The sequence below is a fragment of the Corvus cornix genome, chromosome 20 (assembly GCF_000738735.6).
Source record: "Corvus cornix cornix isolate S_Up_H32 chromosome 20, ASM73873v5, whole genome shotgun sequence".
In the NCBI taxonomy this organism is placed as follows: Eukaryota; Metazoa; Chordata; class Aves; order Passeriformes; family Corvidae; genus Corvus; species Corvus cornix.
This window is the reverse complement of record NC_046349.1, coordinates 7,105,545-7,116,044: the sequence shown is the minus strand read 5'-3', so window position 1 is coordinate 7,116,044 and position 10,500 is coordinate 7,105,545. Positions and strand designations below refer to the sequence as shown.

The 10,500-nt window shown below is 52.0% G+C and overlaps 1 protein-coding gene across 1 annotated transcript; it reads right to left on the bottom strand.

Annotated features, from left to right (window-relative positions):
* Positions 1 to 2,792: 2,792 nt before the first annotated feature.
* Positions 2,793 to 7,631, bottom strand: BPIFB2 (BPI fold containing family B member 2). Its single transcript, XM_039563542.1, has 15 exons — positions 7,523 to 7,631; positions 7,188 to 7,281; positions 6,796 to 6,900; positions 6,509 to 6,652; positions 6,032 to 6,077; positions 5,740 to 5,800; positions 5,396 to 5,487; positions 5,104 to 5,280; positions 4,689 to 4,730; positions 4,394 to 4,558; positions 4,039 to 4,106; positions 3,700 to 3,745; positions 3,368 to 3,431; positions 3,193 to 3,269; positions 2,793 to 2,906 (listed from the first exon to the last, which is right to left on the bottom strand). The coding sequence occupies exons 1-15, from the start codon at positions 7,629 to 7,631 to the stop codon at positions 2,838 to 2,840; spliced, it is 1,359 nt and encodes a 452-aa protein (XP_039419476.1). The 3' UTR covers positions 2,793 to 2,837.
* Positions 7,632 to 10,500: the final 2,869 nt, after the last annotated feature.

The window sequence follows — 10,500 nt, the reverse complement described above, 5'->3', positions numbered from 1 at the left end:
AGCTCCTTTGGTTCCCAGCGTGGTGCAGGCTGATGCTGCCTGTGGGACTGTGTTCCTCGAGACTGTTCAGCTGCTGGTGACATGGGCCTTGCCCTGTCCTTGGGCAGAAGTGATGCTCCTGTGTGGTGACAGGGTGCCACACTGAAGCAGCAGGCTGGGTACAGCCCCATTGCTGGGTGAACCCCTGTGAACTGGGGTGCCAACAAGGGTGAACACTGTGGAGCACTGGAACCTGCTCAGGAGCCAGGAGCAGGGAGCTCAGATCCCACTGCTCATGTTCCCTGACACCAGCATGCCCACGCACCCTCTTACCTGCAGGACAGGATGAGTGGCCCCAGCAACCTGTGCTGGCAGCTGCTTTGTGCCACTTCAGGGCTCCTGCACTGCGGGGACTTGGTGTCTCCATCCATCCTTTTTGCCCACAGGCTGGCAGAACAGGCTGTGTTGATACAAGGTTTTGTTCTGGTTCCTGAGCAAACACCGTCTGGATAGTAAGTAAAGTTTAGGCCCTCTTTTCGTTCCCATTTGGCCATCACTTCTGTGTGTATTCTGCTCTGCTGGGAGGCATTCATTTCTCTGGCACATTATAGAGGGCTCTGTGATCTGGCACTGTCTCAGGCCTCTGCTTGTCTTGAGAAAGAAAACAGTGTGACGAGAGCATGTGATGAGAGTTTGCTGCTGCATGGAGCACTGGCACAATTGCAAGCCCAGGGTCACAGAAGATGGAAAAGCCATCTTGTGCCCCTGGAAAAGGGTTTTCCTCTTGGGGTCTGTCCTCCATCATGCTGCTCATCACATGGGACTGAGGGGGAAGCAGTAGAGGAGCCTTTTCCAAAGGAAAGGGCAGCATCTCAGTGTTACTTGCACCTTCTCCAACATGTACATCTAAATTTCTAGTGGCTTCAGGAGCATATCCAGAGCAGGAAACTGCAATCCAGAACCCATAAGAGCTGGGACAATCCTGTTCAGGAAAGTTTCTTTAACACTGGTACCCTGACAGGCTGGGAAATCTTGAGCTGGGTGAGCAGCAGGAGGGCTTGCCAGGGACTGGCTGTGCTCCTGGCTGCACGTGCGACTTGGAGCTCTCTGGCTCTTGCTCCAGTGGTGACCCTGGCAAAAGCTGCATCCCTCTGCTCTTTCATGGGGGCTGCAGAAGGGGCTTGCTCCCCCTGCTCCAGGATTTGAACAACCTGGCTGGTGCCTGCTGCTCCATGTGCCGGTGGTGAGGGAAGCTGGGTGTCACCAGACAGCTCTTCCTGCAGGACTGCCCAGGAAGGTGCTGGGTTTTGTGCATGTCAAAGGGGCTAATGCAAACACTTTTTTCAGCATTCCTTTTCCCTCGCTGTGCTGGGGGTCTCAGTAAATGGGGTGACTGGAGTGAGAAGCAGAAGACCCTCATTCTCCAGCATGAGCCAGCTCTGCTCTAAGCCTGTGGCTATTCCCAGGTGGGGCTGGCAGCTGAGGATGCAGCTCCTGAGACTCCAGCCCTGTGCTGGAGAGGCAGAGTCATGCAGTGAAGCTTGGAGCCAGAATATTCCCTGTCAAAGAAATGCATCTTCTTACTACGGTAACTTATTCCTTTTGGGAAACTGGTTTAACATATATTAGTCAAAGAATAATGGTTGCAGCTCTACCAGGAAACTTTTATTAGGAGCTGTTCCTGCTATGGCCAACCTCAGGCATTAACATCATTAGTCAGGTCCCCACTCTGGGCACATAAACCTTCAGGGTTCTTTACTCCTTGCAGTAAATCAACCTGGCTTGTTTTGTTTGCTTTCCTGTTTCTGAGCCTTTGAAATACAAGGTTTTGAAGTGTTTTTCAGAAGCTTCAGAGGCCAGAAATGATGGGTGTAGTTGTAGCAAGTGAAAGCAGATGTAATGGATGTAATTAATAAGGTTTCATGGCTGGGGTGTTACGTGAGGCATCACCATGGCAGAGCTGAGGCAGGAGCTGCATGATCAGGGATGAGGATGCCCCTCCCGGGCATCAGCAAAGCCCCGTGTTCACCCTGGCTGGGGTAGATGCAGCAGCACCCAGTGATTGAGTGACTGGGGCAGCTTTTGGAGCTCTGTTACCACCCACCCTTCCCTTTTGGATGCCTGTGTCTGTTGTGGGTGTTTTATCCCCCTTTTACATTCCTGAACAACTGGGAAATGTGTTTGATCAGTAGGAAAGAGCATCCTAATGCCAGTGACCACGGCGCCGGCGCAGTCACCTCTCATTCAGCATTTTCTCTGTGATGAGCTTTCTCAGAAGCAAAGTGTTGAAAATATAACTGCCTTCAGGTCTAAAATTAGAAACCATTCTGCAGACTGATTTCCTTCCCCTCCTCCTCTTTCTGACCCAGGAAACACACCAGCTGTAATGTTCCCATAGTAACACGAGACATGGAGGAAAAGCAGATGAAAGATCTCTCGTTGTAGGGGTTGTGTCGTTCTGCAGAGGCACGAGTCTGTTTTGCATCCTTGTAAATGAGTGGAATTGATTAAATGTAGGGTCTGGACATGATGGGCAAAATTCATCTGTTTCTAGATACAAATTGTTGAGGGGGGAAAAATGTCAATAGTCACACCAGCAAATGCGGAATTAAAGAGAAATGTTTAATTAAAACGTGGAACGTTGTTACAATCCATCCTCTGTACAACAAAACTACCAGGAGCAGGGCTGGAAGAGAAAGGTGCTAGTGCAACACCATTATTATCCAGAATATAAAACCATGATGTTTCAGTAAGGCAAGAGAGAAGATCTTCAACGTTTCAAGCAGTGACAAACCACAGAGCGAGATGTGAGAGTCAGCGGAATGATTTTGCCACTGTTTTACCCCAGACACTGGACTTCACTCCCGGGTGCTCGCCTCTCCAGTCTTTGCCTCTAGCTGGAGGTTACAGGGGATCAAGACATAGTCCTGAGCAAGGAAGGGAGGAAGGAGGACTGAGCATGGTGCCTGTGTGGCTCCATCAGCCCACACGGGGCTTCACCACCCCCCAAGGCCCTTTGGACACAACCACTGCCTGTGTCCATGGGGCTGAAGAGGAGCTGGGCCTATTTAAGGCAACAGAACTTGGTTCTGCAGGTTACCAGGGCTGGATGATCAGGCTCTGATTCATTCTGATGCTGGGAGGTTAGCATTGCTCCCAGGCTTCCTTTAAATCAAGCACAGCAGGGAGCAATTTAAATGTCTTATTTCTTACCTTGTGAATTGTGATGTTGACATTGGTGTAAGTGAAACTGGCGATATGGGGCAGGAAAACACCTTGTCTCAGGACCACTGAGAAAAAGAAAGAGGAGAAGTTGCCAGCTGGGTGCTGTCTGGGTCCATGTTGATCATCCCACATGGCAGCATCCGCAGAGCTCCCATCTCCTCACCGTTTATCTGGGCTGGCACCTCCTCACGGACTGTGGGCAGGAACAACTCCTCCAGCAAGGCAGCCTGTGGGGGAAAGTCAGGGTGAACGCATGGTGTGGGGCTAAAGCATGAGGAGAGGGGTAGAGACCTGTGAGAGCGTCCTGATGCTCACGGCACCTCTTCCCATCCCACAAGGACCCAACTGTCCCTTCCACCGGGTGCAGCAAGCACCCAAAGTCAGTATTTCCATATTTCCCTGCTGGCACCCACTGCCCAGGATGGCTGGGGCAGCTGAGGGGGACCAGGCTCCTAGAGGATGGTACCAGGAGTGGCCACAGCTGGAGGTACCTACCAGCACAGGACCCACGTCAGAGGCAGCCAGGCTGAGCTCGATATCCCTGGAAAACAAAGAGCAGCAGAGGAGCTGCTGGTGCTGAGCTGTAATTAGCAGTTTCTCCTGTTTCCCCAAACTCCCTGTCTGGACTCAGGGCCTTTGTGGGAGTGTGGAAGCTGCAGTTCCCACTTTGCTCCCTAGTTGTGTTTGTGGAATTTCACTGTCTCCCTGGGAAGAAGCTACCTCTGCAATGCCCAAACTCTAAAAGCTAAAAGCCTCCCCAGACCACTTTGCCTGTCCTTTCCCTGCTGTGACTGGGACGTGTCCCCTTCGGGCTCCCGCAGCTGGGCTCATTACTCTACGGCTGCCACAGAGATGATCATCCTCGTGTCGGCGATGCTGAAGTGGAGCCTGGCAGTCACATCCTGTGAGGGGAACAGAGGGCAGGATCAGTGAGGAATTGGCCCCACTTCAGCTTTGAAGAGTGGGGTATGATGAACCCATCCATGTGCTGCCTCCTGCAAAGTGCTCCCTGCATCCTGCACAATGCCACGTGGGCAAACACTGCTGGAGACTGGGAGCACTGTGATGGAAAAAGGCTGAATCAGCCCCTGCAGTGGGGCCAGGGCTCAGAGCAAGGGGCAGTGCCCGTGGGCAGCATGGACACACTCGCAGCACACGCTTCCCAAGCTCGGCGTGCTTCCACACTTACCACGTTCACACTCAGGAAGCTCTGGAAAAGGGATGATCCTGCTCCGATCTGGGCAGTAAGGAAAAGCTTCACGATTGCTTTGTCTTCCTCCAGTGCCACGTGAGGTGAACTCCGGGTCACAGCTTGAAGCACCACTGGTAGGTCCTCTTGGAAGAGGGAGCCCATCTGCCGAGGGAGCAGGGTTGTTTCTGGGCATGGCAGCCATCCCTGCACCCCCAGGGTGGGAGGTGGGCAGGTGGGGAACACTGCCTGAGCTGGGGCTGTGCTTCTTGGGGTCACAGCCACAGCAACACACCTGAGTGATCCTCTCAGCCAAGGTGGCAGTGGTCAGCGAGCTCTGAAACACCAAGCACAGCTCATGATCAGACCAAGGGTTGCCCAGGGCTGCTGCTCCAGGGCTCATGTCCAGCGTGGCCATGCAGCCCCTCTGAAGAGCACCATCCCACCCCTGGGTACGTGCAGAAGCCCTCCTCACACCAGCCCATGCCAGAAACAGTGTGCAGGTGACTCCTCACGGCAAACTCTCCATGCACCATTAGACCAGGAATATTTTTAAGAGCTTGGGGCTGAGGGGCTGTGACTCCTGCAGGTGCTTGGACACACTCTCATTTCTGTGCAGGGCATGTGGCTCCTCCAAGTCATTTCTGGGGCAGGGCTGTCCCTCCAAGTGTGTATCTCCCACTCCTTTCTTCCTGCCTTGTTCCACTTACCAGGAGGCTCACATTGAGGGCTCCAGACTCTTCCAATGCGGAGAATAAGCTGGTGTAGAAGTGCTCGGAGAAAGCCAAGATGAGGTGGGAAGGGCTGGAGCTCACTGGCTCGGGCATGCTGAAAGGCACAGGGCTGACTGGCAGGGGGATCGCCGTCCCTGCCACTTGGAAAGTTGTCTGCAGGGACACAGGCAAGGAGAAAAGGAGTTTCAGGTGTCTCAGTAGCACTGTGAGGAAGCAGCTCTTCCAAGAACTGGAGCTGGGCTGTGAGAGATGAAAAGTAAGGACTTACTTGCAAAGAGATGATGATTCCCTGCTCAGAGTACATGGGGGCAGCCAGGGGCAGGTACTGGACCTGGCAGCTCGGTGTGATGGGGAATGGAGCTGCAAATGGAGCAGAGGGATGCTCAGTAAGAGGAGGGAAGCAGTGACAGGGGATTGGCTCCAGAAAGTGTCTGGGTTTCCTGAGTGAAAAAGACAGGGAAAGAGCTGGGCAGAGGGAGCAAGTCCCCGGGGAGATGATGGCAGCAGAGCCTCTGCTGCTGCAGGGTAGGAATTTATCCCACCTCATTAACCTGCTCCAAAATGATCCTTGAAACCCTCAGTCCATAATGAGACTGAAAGCCAACTGCCCACCTGCCAGAGAGATCAGCCGTTCGTTTGGAAAGAGCAGCAGTTTGGAGACTTCCAGGCAAATCTATGGAATAAAGAACAAAAAGAGAGGTGATAGATGGACATGGGGGTTTGCCGGCATTGAGTTTCCCTGGAATGCCTCTGCGGTGGGTGCTGCCATCTGCTGACAGCAGGAGCCAGGGGATGATGGCAGTGTCCAGTGAGCACAGAGCTGTGGGGGAATAGCACCATAAAGTGCTCTAATTCTTACAGGCCTGTACAACGCTGTCTCATGCCTTTACAAACTTTATCTTACTTTTTCAACGTTGATTTGCTTGTCCACGTCCGATCCTGAGGACTTGCTGGGTGAAAACAACAGAACAGAAGTTAGGAGAGAACTAGATCAGCCAAAGGTAGGTGAGTGTCTTTTATCTGACCCAAAAGGCATCCAGAGACAGAATTACCATTGTTTTCTATCATCTGTTAAGCTATGATTACTCTTCAGAATCCCAAACCACCAGAGAATTGCCACTGGACTTGCATTAAAAGCATTCCAGCTGCACAACTCTAAAAGTACTGCTCCTTTGTGACAGACTGAAACTCTCTTAAAATGGGGAAACCACCCCAAAAGTAGAGGAAAGTTCCTCCCATGAAGGTAAAGTTTTAGTGCTGAGCTTTGAGGGCAGTGAGCAAGTCTCAATCCAATCACCTTCCAGCCTAGAAACACTTGTGCCTCAGTTTCTTCTTTCACCTGTTACCCAAATCCCACAAGGAGGAAAACTGCGGGGCTGACCTGTCCTCAGTGACCCCCTCAGTGCTCTGCACCTCCTCCAGGGTGGGTTTGCAGTCAGAGGTCACCAACTCCAGGTTTCCTTCGGGGTTCATGTCCACATGGAGGTCTGCCAGGATGGACAGTCTCATCTCCTTGGTGGTTGAGCTGTGATGGGGAGGAGAGGAAGAGGCCGGAGCTGGGGGGTGCTCCTGGCCACACTCCCCCCAGGCTGTCCTTGCTCCTGGAGGTGCTTTGTCACTCCAGCCTTGAGCTTGGGCTGGTTCCAGCCCTGCAGCCCCAGCACTCACGGGGCAGATGTGGTGCCAAGGTCCACCTCGATGCTCAGCCGCATCCCGGTGTCAGGGATCAGGGTCAGGGAAAACTTGTCAACTTTGACAGAGATAATTTGGTTCCTGCTGGAGCAGAAAGGAAGGTGTTGGGAGACCAACACAGACTGATACGCAGTCCCTGAGAACCCCCAAAAGTTCACAAGAACTGCACAGATAAAATCCACACCCTGAGGGCAGCATGGGTTCTGCTACTCTTGGACCTCAAAGAAGGAGCCAGGAGCTCATTTCTAAAACTCCTGGTCTCCAGGAGGATCTTTCCCTCACTGGTAAAGTGCCTTTTGTGACAATATTCAAACACCAGTGTGAACCAGGGATATGGCAGCAAGCCTGGGCAAGAGAGGGCAGCTCACCTGCTTGGGGAGATGGGAGACGGGTCTGGGGCTGGCGGGGCCATGAAGTCGTGCCTGAGGACCGACTCTGCATGTGGCTTTGAAACTTCAGCAACTGCAAAACAGGGCAGATGTTTTATGGGAGCCTCTGGGGCTTGTGTCCTGATGGACAGGCTGAAACCCATTTGCATCCCTTACTAACCCCCTGCTGCTAGCCACAGGCAGGGAGTAAAGCAGGTGAGCTGAGTAGTGGCACAGGATTCTGGTGCCAGCATTTGGTGTTTCACCACTGGAGTGGAAGATGTCCCTGCCTCCCCTCCCTGCTGCTGGCATGGGAGATGTGGGTCTGCACTTACGGTATCTCAGTCCAGAGGGGGTGAGGATGCCGCCACAGTCGGGTGACCTGGTGGTGTGAGCTGGGACCAGGAGGCTCAGGAAGATGCTCAGGGTGCAGAGCATTGCCATGCCAGCACCTGGAGGAGGAGGAGGAGAAAGAAGAGGAAGAGGAGGAGGAAGAGGGCATCCACAGCAGCCTGGTCAGAACAGCATGGCCCTTGCCTGGCCACTGAGGCACAGAGCCACAGATCTGCTCCTTGCCTGAGGCTGTGGTGGGGAGCTTGTCAGCTTTGGTGCAGTAACGACCCACAGCTCTCATGTGGTGTCTTAAAAGCACTGACAGAAGGCTCAGCCTTGAAGAGCCTCTGCAATCCTGTGAGCTAGAACAGTGCCTGCAGCAATATCTCACTTGCTGAGGAGCACAGAATGGCCACAACTGGTATAAAAACAGCAAATAAACAGAAGTTAAAATTAATAGAGGAAGGAATGGAAGTTATGGAGGAGTTACAAAATCAAATGAAAAGGTGAAAGTGTTATCTGTCTCCAAAAAACATTTGGGAATTGTTTACAATGTCTTTAATGCTCTTACAACATTACAAAAACAAGTAATTCAGAAAGTTTAACCTGCAGAAAACATACATATTTATCTCAGTCTTTGCAGAAAGCATCACTTCTGGTGAGTGCTGACCCTTATGGAGACACACAACAGTAAGTAGGAGCAATGCCCGTATCAAGCTATTCAGTTTGCAAAGCATCTTTACCTCTCCTGGCTGGTCTTCCCATTCTTCTGACTCAGTCTGTGTCTTGCCGTGGCCACACCAAGAAATTCTGCTGGTTTTATATATCCTCCCAACCAAAGCTGATGGGGCAGGAATTGGCAAAGAGGGCTGGGAACCAGGATACTGGGGGGACGCTTTGTTTTCTGTACCATGTTTATTGTTTCCCTATAGACTTGATTACTTTGGCCGTTGACCTGGCGAGGTGAAGGATTGAACAGCAGGTGCTGGGGCAGCTTGTCTTCACTGTGGTGTTCCTGAGGAGCACAAAGAAAGGCCTCTGGGTGGAGGGTGCCAAGAAATCAAACATTGTTAGAAAGCAAACAGGTGGGTTTCTTTGCTCTGCAGCCACCCTTTCTTCTGAACACCACAGGGACAGCACCTCCAAGTCCACCTCTGCTATGGACACACTGAGAGCTGGGGTTGTTCAGCCTGGAGAAGAGAAGGCTCCAGGGAGACCTTAGAGCCCCTTCGAGTGCCTAAAGGGGCTCCAAGAGAATTGGAGAGGGACTTGTGACAAAGGCATGGAAAGACAGGGCAAGGGGAAATGGCCTTAAACTGACAGAGTGCAGGGTTATGTTAGAGATCAGGAAAAAATTCTTCCCTGTGAGGGTGGTGAGGCCCTGGCACAGGTTGCCCAGAGAAGCTGTGGCTGCTCCATCCCTGGAAGTGTTCAAGATCAGGGTGGATGGGACTTGGAACAACCTGGTCTAGAGGAAGGTGTCCCTGCCCATGGCAGGGGGTTGAAATGAGATGAGCTTTAAGGTCCCCCACAACCCAGACTATTCCAGGATTCTACAAGAGGCTGCTGTGGTTTGTGTCACTCTCCCAGCTGGGCAGCTCAGACCAGAAGGGATGAGATCAGCACATGACCTGAAGGAGATCCTGGCAATTTATTCAGGATGTTCTCCTTTTCCATCAGGCCTGGGTAAGTCTGTTGAAGGTAACGTGTTTCTATTGGGTTCAGCGAGTTTTAGACCAGACAGAAGGTATGAAATAGCCCATGTGCAATAATCCCTTCCTTTCTTTAACCCATTCCCAACAAGAAGCCACTGGCAATATTTATTACAACTGGCTGAAAAACGGTGGGTGACATCCCCTCTCTTTGGCAATGTCTCTACAAGCAGTGAAAGCATTCATGGGAGGGAATAAGAGCTCCCTTCCTTCCTGTGCTTGATGTCCATCGTATTCTCCTGGCTTCCTTTTGGCCTGGAGGACAGAGCATGGACCCCCTGCAAACACCATATACACACACCCTCCCTGGCCACACCAGTTCCCCTCTGCGTTCTGACTTCCCCCCATCCCTCCCCAATACTTGTGACCTCTGCTTTGAGGCATGACCAGTCTCCCAGAGAGGGTTGAGTTGCCCCTTTTGGTCTGGCTGCCTTGGCAGTGGGGTGAGGTGTTCAGGGCTTGTTGAAACACCTGCAGCCTGGGCAGCAGCCATTGTCCTTTGTGTGTCAGTGACGTGAGGTGCCGGGCGCTGGTTCCAGGTGCATCTTGACACATTCAAAGCCCTTGGCTCTCCCCAGCACTGTGTTGCTTTCCTGCTCAGCATGACAGGGAAATGCCAAGAAAAGCAGCATTCCAGCCACGCTGTGCATTTCCATCGAAGGCATCCTGGAAGCAGTGTCAAGAGAAAATATGAAGATCGAGCAGCCTGCCAAGGGAGAGCAGGATTTACGCTTCCACACTGATGTAGGCAGCCCATTGGGAGGCAAGAAATGTGTTCAGAAAAGTAAATCCATTGAGAAGATTGTAACCCTCAGATGAGTCCCCTGCAGCCACGGGAGGTGTTTTGTGGGATCTGACTTTGGTAGGGACAAGGATGCAGCCTAGAAAAGTCTCTAAGAAATGAGTCTTTGCTGTGTTTTAGAGCAGCAGCTGGGAATTTGCCCCTGTGATTCCTTTTTCCAGTGCAGGTGATATTGGCAGCTCTCCCTGAGATTGGGGATTTTCTGGGGAGCGTTATTATCTCTTCCAGAAGTGCAAGGGTTGGGGATAAGCTGCCACCCTGGTGCTTAGAGGTGGATTTTCTCCTCCTGAAGAGCTGTTCTGGACCTGATGATGCCTGTGGAGGCTTAATTAGATGTCAACTCACAGCATAATGACTGATCAAGTTACTAGCACAGAAGTGTCTTTCTGGCATGATGTGCTCCTTGTCGGGAGTTATCCATAAATCTTACACTCCTGTTAGATAAGATGTAAATCTCCTTGTCTGG